At 36.8% G+C, this 18,395-nt stretch overlaps 3 protein-coding genes across 3 annotated transcripts in view; all 3 read left to right on the top strand.

Moving 5' to 3' along the window:
- LOC140946543 (uncharacterized) overlaps nt 1–18,395 on the top strand; it is a 156,129-nt gene that overhangs the window by 129,363 nt on the left and 8,371 nt on the right. The window lies entirely within an intron of this gene.
- Nucleotides 3,420–7,476, top strand: LOC140946921 (uncharacterized). Its single transcript, XM_073396022.1, has 3 exons — nt 3,420–3,502; nt 3,721–3,830; nt 4,941–7,476. The coding sequence occupies exons 1-3, from the start codon at nt 3,451–3,453 to the stop codon at nt 5,196–5,198; spliced, it is 420 nt and encodes a 139-aa protein (XP_073252123.1). The 5' UTR covers nt 3,420–3,450; the 3' UTR covers nt 5,199–7,476.
- On the top strand, nt 9,801–16,957 carry LOC140946904 (mitochondrial inner membrane protein Mpv17-like). Its single transcript, XM_073396007.1, has 2 exons — nt 9,801–9,961; nt 16,407–16,957. Exons 1-2 carry the CDS (start codon nt 9,880–9,882, stop codon nt 16,910–16,912), a joined length of 588 nt encoding a protein of 195 aa, XP_073252108.1. The 5' UTR covers nt 9,801–9,879; the 3' UTR covers nt 16,913–16,957.

Genomic DNA, 18,395 nt, shown 5'->3' with positions numbered 1-18,395 from the left:
AAAAATCCCACAAGGAGGTCTCTGACACACAAAAAAGGTTTTTTTTGGTGTACCATTTAAGTTTGTCATTAATATTTTGAGGCTTTTAACGTATCCAGGGACATACTATGAACAGTGTTTTGCATTTAAAATGACCAAAATTAGCCTGGGCAGGTACCTTAAAATTGTTAACGCTCCAAACATTGAAGCGTAATTTGAAACAATTTAGAAACAGCAAAATAAATTATAAATGAGTTTTTAACGCCCTTGCACGCATTTTGCCTCGCTCTGGAGGCGTGAGTCTTATGAGCATGCGTGCCTCGCTTTCACGTTCAATTTTGAATCGCGCGCCCTTTTGAACATTCTTCGCTGTCGGTTCGCCTTCCATTTTGGTGGTTTGTACATGCAGGGCCGTTTTTTTTGTGAAGGTGAGCGAAGAGAGTGTGATAGATTGCGGAGATAGACTGCAGGGAGGAATAATAGTTCGAAAAACTATTTAAATGAAACGCCAAATCCCATGGAAGCGGTGACGAAGGAGTTCAGTGTTCACTCGTGGCGACTCGAATGCACACTGAGTGTTTCAACAACCATTGAGAAGAAAGAACACCTATTTTAAACCGTGGATCCTTGTTGTTTCGTAAGTACATTCTGAATCTTGTTTAAATATATAGAAGCATATTTAAGTCTATGTAATAGCTTTGGGTGTCGATCATAAAAATCGTTTCGCATGTGAGCTTACATAAGCTTACATGTTTCATGCGACAGCGAGTTGCTCCCTACAGATCTGACCTTTGTATGTTGCCTGTAGTTTCTTTGATAACATCTACCTGTAAAGTACGTGTTTGTCTGATTTCTTTTGCAATAAAGACATAGTTGATGCTTCACCGAAAAAGAATTTTTCTGTATACTAATACACATTTTAATGGCGAAGATGGCAGCCGTAAAATACTGAATCTCGAATGAGGAAACGGAATCATGGAACGGAGTACGGAATAAAATATCAATGACAGAAAAATATTTTATAAAAATTCCTTGACACTGAAATGTACAAAACATTTCCACTCCAATTTCTGAGACTGTAGATGTTTATCACAAGGATAAACCTGTACGAAAATAATATTTAATGTTCAAGAATAACAGCTTTATTTGATGACAAAGCAACCTTCATTGACACAAGTAAGACGCCCATCTTTGAGTGGGAAGTCGCAATTCTATTTATCCATCTTTGAGTGGACAAAGTAGTGCTTGTGTCAATGATATTTCAAATGTTGCCACAGTCAACAGGAGATCAACAAGAATATTATTCAGGAATATAATTTCCTTACACTTCAATTTGTCGTTAAGTTTTGAACACAAGGATAACAGCTTTATTCGATGACAAAGCAACCTTCATTGACTCAAGTAAGACGCCCATCTTTGAGTGGGAAGTTGCAATTCTATTTATCCATCTTTGAGTGGACAAATTAGTGCTTGTGTCAATGATATTTCAAATGTTGCAATAGTCACCAGGAGATAAACAAGAATATTATTCAGGAATATAATTTCCTTACACTTCAATTTGTTGTTAAGCTTCGAACACAAGGATAACAGCTTTATTCAATGACAAAGCAACCTTCATTGACTCAAGTAAGACGCCCATCTTTGAGTGGGAAGTCGCAATTCTATTTATCCATCTTTGAGTGGACAAAGTAGTGCTTGTGTCAATGATATTTCATTAATGTTGCAACAGTCACTAGGAGATACATGTAAACAAAGAGATTATTCAGGAATATCATTTCCTTACACTTCAATTTGTCGTTAAGTTTTGAACACAAGGATAACTGCTTTATTCGATGACAAAGCAACCTTCATTGACACAAGTAAGACGCCCATCTTTGAGTGGGAAGTTGCAATTCTATTTATCCATCTTTGAGTGGACAAAGTAGTGCTTGTGTCAATGATATTTCAATAATGTTGCAACAGTCACTAGGAGATACATGTAAACAAAGAGATTATTCAGGAATATCATTTCCTTACACCTCAATTTGTCGCTTAGCTTGGAACACAAGGGTAAGAGCTTTATTTGATGACAAAGCAACCTTCATTGACACAAGTAAGACGCCCATCTTTGAGTGGGAAGTTGCAATTCTATTTATCCATCTTTGAGTGGACAAAGTAGTGCTTGTGTCAATGATGTTTCAATAATGTTGCAACAGTCACTAGGAGATAAACGAAGAGATTATTCAATAATATCATTTCCTTACACTTCAATTTGTTGCTTAGCTTCGAACACAAGGATAACCGCTTTATTCGATGACAAAGCAACCTTCATTGACACAAGTAACACGCCCATCTTTGAGTGGGAAGTCGCAATTCTATTTATCCATCTTTGAGTGGACAAAGTAGTGCTTGTGTCAATGATGTTTCAATAATGTTGCAACAGTCACTAGGAGATAAACGAAGAGATTATTCAATAATATCATTTCCTTACACTTCAATTTGTTGCTTAGCTTCGAACACAAGGATAAGCGCTTTATTCGATGACAAAGCAACCTTCATTGACACAAGTAACACGCCCATCTTTGAGTGGGAAGTCGCAATTCTATTTATCCATCTTTGAGTGGACAAAGTAGTGCTTGTGTCAATGATGTTTCAATAATGTTGCAACAGTCACTAGGAGATAAACGAAGAGATTATTCAATAATATCATTTCCTTACACTTCAATTTGTTGCTTAGTTTCGAACACAAGGATAACCATTTTATTCGATGACAAAGCAACCTTCATTGACACAAGTAAGACGCCCATCTTTGAGTGGGAAGTCGCAATTCTATTTATCCATCTTTGAGTGGACAAAGTAGTGCTTGTGTCAATGATATTTCAATAATGTTGCAACAGTCACCAGGAGATACATGTAAACAAATAGATTATTCAGGAATATCATTTCCTTACACTTCAATTTGTTGCTTAGCTTCGAACACAAGGATAACTGCTTTATTCGATGACAAAGCAACCTTCATTGACACAAGTAAGACGTCCATCTTTGAGTGGGAAGTTGCAATTCTATTTATCCATCTTTGAGTGGACAAAATGGTGCTTGTGTCAATGATACTTTTAATTCTCTGAATGCCACAAGAAGATCAACAAGACTATTATCCAGTGATATCATTTCCTCTCACTTCAATTTGTTATTGTACAGTACTTCAAACACTTGGATACGAGCTTTATTTGATGACAAAAGCAACCTTCATTTATGTTTTAAAAAAATATATTTTTCTTTGTCATGCACTACCAGAAAACTGCCTCATTAAGCTCAGTAAGTTTTTTCAGAACCAGGTTGTTACAAAATACATATTATTTGAAATACATATTTAGAAATATCTGACATATTTTTTGTTTTTGTTTTTGTTTTTGTTTTTGTTTTTGTTTGTTTGGTTTTTTTTTTTGAGGTATGTTGATGAGGAGAACAGAAACGTTGAGGCTATTTTGGTAAATGAAGTCGGGAAATTTTGGAAAAAAGAAATGGCCCAAAGCAGAGATAAAAGGTAAGTCTTGCATTTTTCCAAGTTCCTTGAATCTGGCAGTTTCTAGGTGTTGCGGACAGGTGCAATCATCTAATGAAACAATACAAAAGATTGAGAAGACACTAAAATTCCCATACCAAAAAACAAGAGCAAACCAATAATACTTTTAGCAACACCAAGAAACACTCTTAATTCCTTGTCTACACACCTGCACATTTAACATGCTTTCCTTTTGCCAGGGGCCATTTTTCAGTACTTTAAAAGCACCCGCGATGACGTGGTGAGGCAGAAAAATGGCAAACTCAAAGAACACGGATTTCTGGTTAGGCGCCGATTGAGAGCGAAAAGGGTAGGTAAAATACATGACAAGATGTACATTATTTTGTTAATGCTTGCAGTGCAAATATTCCTTACAAGCAGTGTACTACTAACAAGACTGTGCTTTGTCATCTCCTGGTGGCCCCTGGCAGATTAGTTTTTTCAAGCACATTTATCCTGGGTTACCCTGGGTTCTCATGTTAAGGGCACTAGGCTCTTTCATTTTTTTAGAACACAACACATGTTTTGCATGTTTGTCTAGTGCATACATATGATTGTTATAGAATGCACGAGTGCCATACCCTACCCCCTTTGACATTTTTAATGTTTTTTATTTTTTTATTGCCATTTATATGCATGGTTCGATTGTGGTGTAAATTTCTCAGACATGGTTGCCACAGGTCAGGGAAAATAAAATTTTTTCAAGGTCAAGGAAAAGTCAGGCATTTTGACTTCAAGTCAGGGATAATGTAAGGCTTTGTAGGAAGTCAGGGAAAATAAATTTTTTTCAAGGTCAAGGAAAAGTCAGGCATTTTGACTTCAAGTCACGGATAATGTAAGGCTTTGTAGGAAGTCAGGGAAAATAAATTTTTTTCAAGGTCAAGGAAAAGTCAGGCATTTTGACTTCAAGTCAGGGATAATGTAAGGCTTTGTAGGAAGTCAGGGAAAAGTGAAATTTTTAAGGTACTTTGGTATATTTTTTCGGACATGAATCATGCTGTATTGGTAGAATATTGTTCCTTTTAATTGAACAACCAGCTGATGTTGGTTTTTCAAAAAAATCAATACTGTTTGCACATTATATTAAGGGATTATCAAGTCATGTACATTACATGTGACTAAATAGGTGAGGGGTGGCTGTGAATGGTGCATTGAGTCCCTTGTCAGGAGTAATTTGTGAAATTGTTGACTCAGTTGGTCAGGGAAATTTTACATTTGTCAGGAAAAAGTCAGGGAATTTCAAAAACCTCTGGCTGTGGTAGCTATGTCAGAGTAGACAGCAAGAACAAAATCTAAAGATTCAAAATATTTAGGTAGGCTTTTTTTGCAAGACTAAACTATTGTTGAAGAAAAAAGTAACTGTTAATGTTTTTCACAGTAGTCATGCCACTGTGACTAAATGAGCTTTTTTGGTGTTCAGAAATTGACGTATCGCACGGAAGTGTTGGGGAAGGCGCATCTTTCTGCTGACGACAAAACCAAAATAAAGGCTTTGCTAGACCTGCCCAATGCTGTGAAATTCATGTCTTCAGAGGAAAGTGATAACAATGAAGATGGGAGGAGGGGTCCACCACCAAGGCACATTAAGCCACTACGCTGGGAAAGATCTAGGTTGAAAAAGATCAAGGCTGTTCTTGATGCCTCTTATGAGGCACATATGACAAAAAGGCAAAAATAACCAGAGAGGCTGATAAAAACCTTTAGACAGACTAGTACCAAAAAACTGCCCCTCATGGGCAGGACGTCAGTAATAAAGACTTAAAACAAATTGCTACATTGATTGCTACTTTGGCAACTGGAAGTAAAGTGATGCAGGGCACATGCTTGAAAATGACCTTTCACCACAGAACCAAATGTGATGGCATAGTCGTTTCTACATGAGAATAAAAATGTGCCTTTCCTCCATTTTGCGGTGGTTTAAAACCTGTCATATTGTTTTTCACTTAATCAACGAAGTATTTGACACTTCTAGTTCCCCAACAATTTAGTCTTCCCTGTGTTTTACTAACAGCAAAAGCAAACGAACGAGAAACCCTGTAGTCACTTTTTGGGTGCCACTAGCATAAGGTTGAAATTTGATCGACCACAGTGACATACTCTCTTCAGGACTCGCATCCACGACCATAGTAGAGGTCGCTGTAGCAATTTGCTTAAAGTCCCAAATGTATTAATAATATTAGCCTTCTTTAGTCAGGATAACCCTGACTTGATCAACTCTAAATGAATTACACGATCTGATTGGAAAGGTGATAAGAGTTTTATTCTTAATAACAACCTTTACTCGACTGTTTTCATTAAAATTGCAGGAATGTTAAGACAGTCATTGGGTTATCCTAAAGTAATAAAACAGGGAGTGTAAGGTTAATGCAGTGCAAAAATGAATCCAGGCTAATTCTCATAGAGTACCTTGTATGCCATAGCCAGGTCCAAGTTGTTGCTGTCCAGTTACAGCAGAGTGACAACAAAAAGTGAGATACATGTGTAGAGATGTTGGCTTGTACGTTGTGTACTAAAGCCTATGGCGATTTTTGTTTGCATCACTATTGTCTTTGTAGCATTAGTCTGATACTCCCTAATGAAGGCCTATCAGCAGTTGTGTGGGGTTTAACAATAACTTTTGGTATGATCCACTAAGTACTGGTACTAGGTATTTAAATGCAACACATTAAAAACATTTCTTTGATTGTCATCTACTGCCAATGTTTTTTTTTCTTTCAAAATATTTCAAAATATCGCTAATGTTGCATTTAACTGGTACTTGGTGGTGACATGCCTTAAAATAATTTACATACATGAGTTATCTTTTTATTAAATCTAGATTTGATGGGTAAAAGGGAAGCAGTTTGCAAAGAGTAGTTAACATTCGTTATTGTGTGTCCAAGAAAATTTTTCGATAAGAAACCTCTACATCATCAGTAGCACTTTCAAAACCTGGTATTGGCTAAACTGCTATATTTGTGCAAAGGTTTACTGAGCAACTTTAAAGAAAGGAACACACCGTAAAAATATATTTTTAGATTAAAGTATATATTTCATTGTTTCTATTCGTTTTCTTCAAAAACTATGATGTGACATATATATTAAGACAGTAATTTGATAAAAATTACCACTAGACATCCTAATGGGATTTTATGCGGTCTTAATTGAGTAAGACCTTACTACATTATTTAATGATTTTACTGTGAACTACTTCTAAGAGTTATTTTGGAATGGAAATGCACGATACTAGTTTTAAAATATATACTATAATGATGTTATTTAATTAATTGTTATATAACTATTATGTTAATTTAATCATTTCAAGGAGAAAAAAGTTGAATTTTCTCAGTTCGAAAAGGATTATTTAATTGAAATGAAAAAGCTTCAGTATCAGATATAGAAATTTTATACAAATTATCACTAGAAAATATCCTAATGCGATTTTATGCAGTTTTAACTAAGTAAGACCTTATTACATTATTTAATAATTTTACTTTGAACTACTTCTTAGAGTTATTTTGGAATGGAAATGCACAATACTAATTTTAAAATATATGCTATAACAGTGCTATTTTTTATATATTATATAAATATTATGTTGATTTAATCATTTCAAGGAGAAAAAAGGTTGAATTTTCTCAATAGGCCATTTCAGAGTTCCCCCGGGCCTCTGTTTCAAAATGAGGGTAGGTGCTCAGCCTTTGATACGGAAGTCATTTTTCATTCTCATGCAAATAAAACTCATTTTCACAAGAAAGGTTGTGCACCTAGCCTCATTTTCAAAGTGACGGTTTTTGGAACTCGGAAGTGGCCTATTCTAAAAGGATTATTTAATTGAAATGAAAAAGTTTCAGTATCAGATATAGAAAATAGAAATACATTGTAAGAATCATTTTTTGTGTAAATATTTATCATACGTATTTACATATATGTATATATATGAAAATGGAGAGATAATTATTTACATTAAAACTTACCAAAAAGGCACTTGAATCTGATTCTGCTTGATTTGGGAGGTATCAGCGAAAATAGAATCATGAAACGGTCCAGGGTCGGACAAACGTCCACTTTTTTATATACCGGATAGAATGAACCGTATATGATTGTAAACTGGAGAGTTAAGTAAAGTTTCTACATTTAGGAAATGCAGCGAATACTCCACGGAAAGAATCTGCGGAAACATGAAGGCTGCAGAGTATAAAACGATCCAACTGAGTTTCCGCACTCACTCTTCCGAAAACTCGACGGATAATTGAGTATCCTCTAAATTTACGGGCTGCGGAAACATGACGGCAGTTAGCGTTTCCGCAAAAGTAAACCTGACGGAAACGCGAGTATAAGGGATGCGTTTAAGCGTGTCCGCAGAAACTGAAACATGACTGATACACGTGTTCCCCGTTACAATTCCGTCTGCGGATATTCAGGTTTCCGTTAGGTAACCGTTACAAAAACGGAAACGGAAACGCCTTTTTTCAACCTGTGAGGGTTCCCACTCCTAAATCCACCCACGATTTTAAAACGTATAACCGTAGCAGCCGTTTTAAGAGTTTAAGGTACAAGGTCAACCTGCCGTAAGGCCGGACTAAATGAATAGGATGATGAGACTCCAGACACAAATAAAGAAATATTAGATGGAAAAGAGACCAGTGTGAAATTATTTTCAAAAAAAAAAAAAGGAAAAGAAAAAACTGGGTCCATGTACTAAAATATATTACGCACATTGTTTTAACTTACGTAAGATCAATGTAAGCTAATTTTCAGTAAAAAGAACAAAGCCCATGTAAATATATTGCTCACATTGTCCATAGTAATAGAAAAACAATGCTTTGAATCTCTCGTGGTGTGTGTGGTCTCTTCTTATTGAAAGGCATCTGCTCGGTCGCTGTTCTCCGCTTGCCATGCTACTCTTTTCTTAAATCTATCACTCTGAACTGGGTCGCGGCATAAATCCCCTTTCCAAAAACAGCAAATCCTACATCATGCACTGTATGGGTTTCCTCACCATCTCTCCAGTGCCCCTCTTTTTAAGCAAGGAGCTGAATTAAGATAAGTAAATAATATTAATAGAGGCTTTTAAAACCCATTTTTCCCTGAAAACTCCTAATTAAAAGTTGAAATTTATTGCCTCCCTATCCCCTATCCCTAAAACAGGATTAAAAAGACCCCCAAGTTTTTTTTAAAAATATATAATAAACTCCATGCAACCTATCAAAATGATCAAATAATTGTTTCTAATCATACCATAACAATAACAAAGCTCTGAAGAGAGGACTTTAGAACTATTGTAATTTTGCTGAGCAGCAACTACTGAGAAGTTACCACGCGCCTACTTAGGAATTGCCACAGACCTACAGCAGCGAGATGTTGGAGCAATACAAGCAAGCCCCCCGAAGAGTGATGAACTGAACTGAACTTTGGCACTTAAGAGCGAATGCACAGAAAAATCGATTTTGAAACTTAAACCTCAGCAGTGTTATAAACTCATTAAAACCTTATTACAGACTTAAAATGAGGGTAAGTTAGGTTTTGAGCTGTGGCCACGATTTGCCGATTTGGTCGATTTTTCTGTGCATTCGCTCTTAATATATGTAAAGAAATTACAAAAAAAAAAAGGTTGTTGCCCCAATACTCCTGCTATTAAAAGATCCCCTGCCTTAGCAGACAGAAAATCCAAATAAACATACATTTATACTTGTGTCGCTTTCTGAACTCTCGTAGTTGTTGTTCAACTATGGTGTCTTTCCTGAACTATGATGTCTTCATTGAACTAATAAAAAACAAGGAAAAAATTTATATGCTCTCAAACTGGCATTGTCCAACAGATTCGAGTCGTCCTTCTGAATTCTCAGTTCTAATTCTTCTTCATTAATGATGTCTTTTTTGGGTTCACAAATGCGAATGATGTCCCCTTCTATTCTCCTAAAAATAAAGTGACCCCCCATCACCCCTCACAGCCCACCTGCCCGTCCCCCGCCCCCCTCCCCAAAAAAGATAAGATAAGGGAAAGATAAGGGACGGACCATTAGAAAAGTTATGGGGGGGAGGAGAATTTTCGAGCCGCAGGATTTTTTTTTCGTTATCAAATTCCTTGCATGAATTTTTTTTAGGCCATAGCATGAATATTTTTTTAGGATTAATTGGCGTGCACGAATTTTTTTCATTTAATTTTCCCTTGCGCGAATATCTTTTTTTTGTACTTCGCCTCCACCCCCACATAAGTTTTCTAATGGTCCGCCCCTGACAGTCTGACAGTCTCCTAAGTTTGATTCAAATTTCTTCCCAGGGCCGCTCGGTTGCTGAAGTAAAAAACAGAAAAATGGCGGCAGTGATCTCTAGCGGATTGTAGCGCGCACAGAAAAAAAGATATAAGGCAAGCCGTAATGAGTATTCTAAGAAGAGCTTGGGCGAAATATCAACAGCTGCTTATAACACATCCTTGGAAAACACAAACTATAGGAACAGGTATTGTAATTAATGAGATCCCGTTTTTAGATCGATTTGAGGAGACATCACCTCATTCAAATCATTTGAGTGAGGTGATGTCTTCTAAAAATCCAAAGCTAAATTGCTGTGAAATAAGCTTAAATCTTTTTACCGATCGCGTTGTAGGGGCTTAGAATTGTTCTGAAAGACAAATGAGCTTCGGATTTGCGGATTTGTCATTATTAAGCTTGAAATGTCTTCTAAATTGGCAGGGTATGAGGACGTTTGGAGACACAGTTGGGACAGTTTGGGTATTGTTAGATTTCCATACACTCAAAATGGAAAACATAGCAAAATATGACCCTCCACAGGATTTTAATGCTAAAGGTGAAAGCACGCACACGACACGCTTTCACTTCAAAACAAAAGAATTTATTTTAACACGCTTTACCACGCTTGCAATCTTGCCTCATTAGCAATTTCTTTTGTTTCACAGGACACGCTTGAGACAATTAAGCATGAGTAAGTCGAACAAAAGAGCGTGTTAAAGTTTTCAAACAAAAGCTTCATGTGAAAAAGCACAACATGCTTTCAGTGTGCTCAAAAGCACGCAAGGCGTGTTATCTATAAGCTAAATAAATTTCCTCTACAAAAAGGAACCGTAAATGATTATGAACGGCAGCCTTTTTTGGTAACTATTGAGAAAAAAAAAGTTCTACCTCAGCGATCGCAGCGACAGTATCTGATTGAAAAACATTGTGGCTTGAAAAGTATAAACAGTGGACGGTGGAACCAGGATCGCCAAGTTGTATTTATTTTTTAGCGATTGCAAGGATCGTAGTGATCAAATGAAAACCAGCCTGCTTTTCTTGGTGTACCAAAATTCCAAAACAGTTTCAATGTTGCTTAATTGATCCGGCCGGCAATAACAAAAAGCGAAACCGGTATTTAAACAATGTATGAAAATTTGATCTTCTTGGAATATTACATCGTGTATGCTTCAGTCTAATTGTCCAAATTTCGTAATCATCTTGTTGTCTTTCTTGTGGTTGCCGTCTGTTTTACAACCATCTAAACAAACACTCACGCTATGAAGTTACCGCGACTGATTTAGTGTCATCAGAAGTATTACGGCCTACAATTAAATATTGAAGTGTGTTAAGTAGTCTGCTACATGGCTTTTTTTTGGAACGGTCATCTAGAAATGTTTAGCCTTCGTCAACCTATAGAAAATTCTAGACAGTTTTTGTTTCTCCGATCTAATTACCTTCGTTCGTCTCAGCATGGCTTAGAGAAATATATTAAACTAATTTATTCAACTTCATTTCTCTGTGCATTACTGCTAATAAATATTCTGGTGGCATAACTATAATTTTCAGCCGACATAACTTCAGTGCCTCGCATGCGATAGCAGGCCTCTTTCCGATTCCAGTCAACAGCCGACAGCTGGAGGAATTGGTTTACACTGATCTCGCGTTAGGAAAGGCCTAAATCAAACGAAACTCTGGGCATGAAACCATACTATGGCGCGCTGTTTGTTTCAAAATTATATTTGTCAGACAATGTTGTATGATATCATCGTCTTCTTGTCATTTATCTCTCATCCCTTATTTGGCATCATTTGTTGTTGCTTTTTCATACATCTCCTCTTGTTATTTGGTGCTCCAGAGAGAGAGAGAGACTCGGTTTAACATTATCTCTGTCATTTGAATGCACTACTCTATCAGTTCTATCCATTACTCTGTCAGTTGTACACACTACTCTGTCATTTGTAAACATTTTCTCTGTTAACACATGCACTGAGGGGTGTCCATATTAACTGGGTTGAATTTAGAGAAAATGTAACTTAAGAGTAACTTAAGGACTGTCTTTCCCCAGGGACAAAGCAAACTGTCTGTAATAATGAGGTGTCTTTAGTAAGCAGGTGTCCAAAAAACGGGGTTTGACTGTATACACAGGGCTGTCAACTCTCCTGCATAATCTGGGAGACTCCAGATTTTGAACCATAATTCACCCAGTCTCCAGGTTAGAATCTGAAATCTTGCGGGTAATCACCATGGTTTGCCATTTCTTGTGGAATCGACTTTCTGACAGTGGAATTTTTTCAAATACTTTGCTTTGTACTTGTTTGAGCTATTTTACTGTTAATATCAAACATTTCCTCACAAATAATATAAGCAATAATGTGGTTGGTGGGAAGTAAGCCAATTAATTAGGTCAAATGTGACAATTCCAACAACATCTTTTTGTGCAGTTTTTTTCACAAATGATGTCATGTGCTGTGGTCATTATGACATCATTTATCATCCCTTTCACATTAATTCTCAATATTTGAAGACATGAGGGGTTAACAGCCCTGGTATACACCTGGTCCCAGTTGTTCAAAAGATGGATAGCGCCATCCACAGGATAAATCATTATCCAGTGGATAAGTATCAGGAAAATGAATTGCGCTATTCAGTGGATAGAGATTTATCCAATGGATAGCATTATCCACCCTTTGAACAACTGGTGCCTGATTGAAAAAACATTGTCACTTGAAAAAGTTCTATAAACTGCATGAACGATGGGACCGAATGGATTTATAGGTAGAACTTTATTAGCATTGCAAGTTCTTTTCAGAAATGTTTACTTTATTGAAGCTTTTGGTGACGATGCATCCAAAAAATATCAAACGGTTTCCAGATCTCATGGCAAAAAGCTCACAGCTTCACCTGTCCTGGACACATAAGAGATGTCTACAGTTAAAGACCATAGGCATATCACAAACACACACTTGAAAATCATAAGATAGGTCATAAAAAGCTTTCTTTGAAGACAAAAAAAACAACAACAACAACGGCATGCCTGCAGAAAGTACTTTAGGTATTTGCATCCGCACGAGTATCTTGTGACAATGTAAACTTTTGTCAAAAGAACTTTGAATTTGCTTTGCTAATGAACATACATGTATACCCATAAATACTTGAGGCCTCATCATTCATGGTTTATACTTTTGAGTGACAACAACAACAACATTATCCGGAGGATAATGCTCTTGGTCCACAGACTGTCTTCATGCAAATTTCACAGTTGCGCTAGATACCTAGACATGTATATGTACAGTGCATGCAGCTCAAAACAACTGTCCAAAAAATGTGTGTGTGCAATTTGTACCTCTGCATCTGAGTGTGCGTGTGTCTCTGACACATCTGATTAGTATACATGTATGGGCCAGCTTTATACCTCTTTCACAATGGTGTCCTATTAATATATATATATTTTTATATGTGTGATAAATTCAGGCTTTCTGACCTCGTTTGAAAGTAAGAATTGTTTTGTATTTTACACATGTTAACGTTAACATGTTTAGTAATGTTAACATGTTATTTTGTGAAAGGTTTGAACCCAAGAGTCATTTCATAAGTAGGCTGAGTATGATTGTCCGGGTGAACGTACTTCCTGAATGTTGACAGTGACTGACGTTTCAACAACCTGTGCAGTATTCATCTTCTGAGTGACTCTGAAGATGAATACTACAGATTGTTGAAACACCAGTGACTGTCAATAACAACAGTCCTATTCAGGACTAGAATGTTCACCCGGACATTCATCCATAAACTTTCGTTTTTATTTTGTTGTTAGTTTTTGTGGACTTTTATTGTAAGTCATTGGATCTTAAACAGGGGGCATTAACTGAGGAACTGTATACAGTAAACATACATTTATCTTCCTACAGTGTAACTCAAACATTTGAACATGTAAGCATCCACATCATTAGCACTAAGCGAGTCTTTGGCTAAATGTTTTCTATCCATTATTAGTTTGAGCATCTTGAGGAAGGATGAACATGTACATATACCAGCATGCAAAGAAAGACGTGTCTGATAGCCTGGGGCTAGTGGATTTTGCAATCGGGCTAGTGAATTGTGTGGGCAAGTTAAGTTTTTTAGGAAATTCAAATTACAGAAGAACTGTAATCAATGCTGCTCATTAAATTTTTTCAGGGGCTACTTAAAAGTCTCTTGGGCTAGTACATACTAGCAACAACTTGCATGCCTGAATGGCAAGTTTGCACCCTGATATACAGAAAGTAAACCGATTGCTCCACCTAGACCGATTTATACAACAAAAGTTGATGACAAATTTATAAAGCACAAGTGTCAGTCATTTGGGTACAGTGAAGTTAGCTAAGAACTGTGGCTATACCATTTCAACTTATACACGTAACCGTTCACAGAAAATATTTCCCAAAGACTGGATAGAGCCAGCGATGTTTGTTACGATGTTTGTAAACTTTCCATCATGGATACCCAACATTTTGCATCTTTGACAAAACGTGAAAATTTTATATTTATTCAAACAATAATTGCTGACACAATCTAACTTGACTGTGCATGTAAATTATTTTATTTACACTGTCAAGTTACTTCATGTCAGAGTCAACATAGAATGTTTTTTTGCATATTATGAAGGATGTGTCATTTTAGAATAAAGACTCTCTCTGCTAGTGTGGTTTTGTATCTGTCAGGCCAAATCACATGAAATATATCACCATATTTTTTACATTTTCTGCTCCTAGTAAAATCAAGATTTACTTGTATAATATTGATAATAGCTAGGATAAAAGTGCAGGCTGGCAACTCCAAAAATGAAGTTTCTTTGCAACTTACTGTTTTGGGATTTTTATTTATTTTGATTGCTTGACTGACAAACAATAGAAAAAAGTGTTAACAATTTCATGCTTATCTACATTTTTTTGTAAATATGAACACTTTTATAGTAATTAACTAATATTTCATTCTTAGGTTTTACAGTATCCTTCTTATAATTTACTGTGGTTTAATCATACTCTACAAGTATCTTTCTCTTTTGTTGTTTATTGTACTTGCTCGTAATCAAAAATAGTAACTAAGATTTTTTCTACAAATAATTTGAGAGCAATGTTCTACGAAAGACTTTCATTATAGTACCTTATGTTCTTAGTGAACATAAAGGGGCTATGCCACACTATTTTCTAACTTCCAAAAATAATGGTCCAGTTTTGTTATGCACAGCTAATATAAATTAGGCATTGAAACCATATCCTATCGACCTTTGTCACACAATGGCCATTTTGTCCCAGGAGATTTAAAAAGCTTTGTTTTTGCACAATTAGCCTAGCTGGCAGTGAGAACGAGGCTAGCTGTGCAAATACAAAGCTTTTTTAATCTCTTGGAACAAAATGGCTGCTTGGTGACAAGGGTCTATTGTCTGTAGCTACGAATGGCAAGGATGGATGTTGATTAAAACTTGAAAAAGTTGTGCCGCCCTTTTCAAGTTTCAAAGCAGGCTTTGTGCCTGCAAAAATTGCAATCATAAAAATTGTTACGGTTTGTGCTCCATGGTGAAAATTTTGTTTGGTTATCTTCTTTAAGACAGGTACAAGTATTTGTTTTATGGGTTAAGGGACTAAGTTCTGATGTATATGTAAAATTAAGCTATCCATGAACATGCTATGGTACAACTAGGCATCATAATATTATTGCAAAAAGAAGGTAGTGTCCAATAGCTCTGGACTGGTGGATTTTGCTATTGCGCTAGTGGGTTTCATTCTTAACTTGCCCAATGTACAGGACAGTGACGTTTTTTGAGGGATTAAAATTACAGTCTAAGAACTGTGTAATCATTGCAGTTACCTCATCAAAAAGTATTTGGGGCTAAATGAAATGACCTTTGGGCTAATGCCCAAACGAAAAGCTGTATAACTGACTTTCTTTGCACCCTGTTGATGTAAATTCCCATTAGACTTCACAGTCCCCTATTATTCCATAAATACTGTAACTCGCATTCATGTAGGGTGCGAATGTACCGAGGGGGGAGGGAGTGCGATCTGAGTTCACAGAAGTTAAAGGGGAAGGATTTCATTCACACCTCCTGGATGTGAGCTACAATGATGTGAGGACAGTCCCCCTATTCCCCCCAAGTCAGTGATCCTATACTGCCCCCCCCTCCCAACCCCCAGTCCCAGGGTAGAATAAACCATGGGTAAATTAAAGATAAAAGAAAGGAAGAAAAAGAGTGATTATCTAATGTGTTTATGTAAAGTATAAAAGTACAGAGGAAGTGGCAAAAAAAATTGACTGGGTTGATTAAGCTGTTGCTGCCAATCTCACTTGCTGCCTCATTTATATACCCTGTGTGCCTCTATAAGGCCTTAAAACCATCCATTTCACTACTCTATTTTAGACAAGAGATTCTCCAACCCATATTTAGGCTATTGAATCCCCTTCACACGCACATGTACATGTACACTGATTGAAATCTCCCACATTTTACAGCCTGTTCAGGGCAGCACCCTGTTTGAGAGGCTAATGGCAAAATTGTGTACTCAGTTTGAAGACTCTCAACCCCCCAAACCCATACCATGTTCAGTGCTGTTACCAATTAAGGCCAAATACGGGATTGCTTTCCCCTGGGCTGCAAAGACAGTATAACTCTTCATTACTTCTTGTTTTTGCCTTAGGTGTCCTTGTCGCTGCTGGAGATGTCATCACCCAGCAATTTGCTGAGCGAAGAGGCACAAATCATGACGTCAGAAGAACAGCTCGTATGGGCGTGGTTGGACTAGTTATTGGCCCTGTGCTAAGATCATGGTATCTTACACTGGAAAGGATTGTCCCTGGGACTGCCAAAACTGCCGGCTTTAAAAAGATGCTGTTGGATCAGAGTCTCTTTGCTCCTGTTATGATATGCTTCTTTTTCAGTGTGTCAGAGACACTTGCTGGAAAACGACCACATGAAATTAAAGAGATGCTCCAGGAACGCTATGTACAGACACTGATCACAAATTATAGGATCTGGCCCCTTGCACAGACTCTGAATTTTACGTTTGTTCCTATTCAGCACCGTGTTGGCTTTGTCCAAATTGTAGCAATATTTTGGAATGCATACCTGTCATGGATGGCTAACAAGCCGTCACCTGATGCTGCAGCCTTAACTGTTAAAGATTCTTCGGAGCTGGTTCAGTGATGTGACTCACAGCACCCTCTGTTTGGTTAGTTTATTCACGTGAGGTTAACCATCTTTTTATAACTACATTTATGATGTTAATATTTCAAATACAATTACACTGTAAAAAGTACTAATAATTATTGTTGTGATTACAATATTTATATAAATTGAAGTTATTTACAATTCAATGGCACAAATTATAAAAAAAAAGGTTTAAAATACTGGAAGCACATTGTAATCTGACATTGAATGAGGTTGAGGATGAAAATTCGTACCTACAGACAATCCTTCAACTAATTCAGTTCTATTAAAAAGAAGACATAGTGTAGATAACATTCACTTTTTTGGTCCTAATTTTTTTATCGAGCAGGTGCGTAGCAAATTAAAATAGATTGATAAAAGTGTCACTAATTGTGTTCATAACTTTGGAGAACTTAGTAAAGTATATTGAGGTTGGTAGCCTGGGACCATGCAGGCTCTGTAATGGGGGAAAAAGGCAGAAAAAAGGGGTGAAATAGGAAAAATAGCAGTGAGCGAAGCAAGCTTAGTGGTGGGGAGGACTACCGCTCGCTTCACTCGCCGATTTTTATTTATTTATTTTTTTTGCCAAAACCGATTTTTCTCTCCTTTTCCCCCAATGCGAAGCCTGGGCCCTGACTAATTATAGAGGTTGGTTGTGTCTTCGAGGCTCCACTGCATTTGGTGTTAGCACGGGGAATGGTGTTTACACAATGGTACCTGACCGACTTTCTGTTACCATTCCTTATTAATTGTCTTCAGGCATATTTGAGTTGTTGGGGTGGGGAGGGTGTGTGTAATGGGCTGGGTTGGAATGATGCTATGCTATTATGTAAGACTGGAGCAGCAAGCCTTTAGTAATTATTCTATTGCATGAGCAGTATTTCTGAGAAACTAAGCAAATCAATTTTTTAAATAATACATGGTTTAAATTTTACAAAGTTGTTTTTATTATCAGTTGATTATCACACACTGAACATTTTAGTTCGAGAACTGTACGGGCAAGAAATAATAAATTATTATAAGGCTGTTTTCAAAACATTGCTGGAACATTATTGTGTCACAAGGAATAAACCAATCAGGTGCAGTGTGGGAAAAATAAAGTACAATCAACAACGGTGATTAGTTTGTGGTTTTGTGACCAGTTCACAGGAATTGTACACGTGTTGCTGAACATTTTTAGGTGCAGTTCATGGTGTTCTAAATTTAACAGTAAAGATATTTGCTGTTGCGCAACAAATTGGTCTGTGACAATAATTTTAAGGGTCTTACTTGTCGGGGAGGGGGGGGGGGTCACTTAACCCCTTTAAACCCCAATATTAACAAACAAATTGTCCAGACTGTCCTAGTTTATACATTTTCTGAAAGGATTATTCGAGAATAATTTGTTTCATGATCAAAGCATTACTCGATTGTGATCTTTTTAACAATTCTCATAACCTTTTCATTTTATGCTGTTGTTATGATGTTAGGAGAAAATCGT

This window comes from Porites lutea, chromosome 8 (assembly GCF_958299795.1).
Source record: "Porites lutea chromosome 8, jaPorLute2.1, whole genome shotgun sequence".
Taxonomy (NCBI): domain Eukaryota; kingdom Metazoa; phylum Cnidaria; class Anthozoa; order Scleractinia; family Poritidae; genus Porites; species Porites lutea.
The sequence above is the reverse complement of the archived record's forward strand: the minus strand, read 5'-3'. Positions and strand labels throughout refer to the sequence as shown.

Bases quoted from the DNA above. Each gene is read 5' to 3' on its own strand.
- LOC140946904 (XM_073396007.1), top strand. From the start codon at position 9,880: ATGAGTATTCTAAGAAGAGCTTGGGCGAAATATCAACAGCTGCTTATA. The intron at 9,962-16,406 runs GTATTGTAATTA...TTTTTGCCTTAG, and splicing joins AACACAAACTATAGGAACAG to GTGTCCTTGTCGCTGCTGGA.
- LOC140946921 (XM_073396022.1), top strand. From the start codon at position 3,451: ATGAAGTCGGGAAATTTTGGAAAAAAGAAATGGCCCAAAGCAGAGATA. The intron at 3,503-3,720 runs GTAAGTCTTGCA...TCCTTTTGCCAG, and splicing joins GCCCAAAGCAGAGATAAAAG to GGGCCATTTTTCAGTACTTT. The intron at 3,831-4,940 runs GTAGGTAAAATA...TTTGGTGTTCAG, and splicing joins GCCGATTGAGAGCGAAAAGG to AAATTGACGTATCGCACGGA.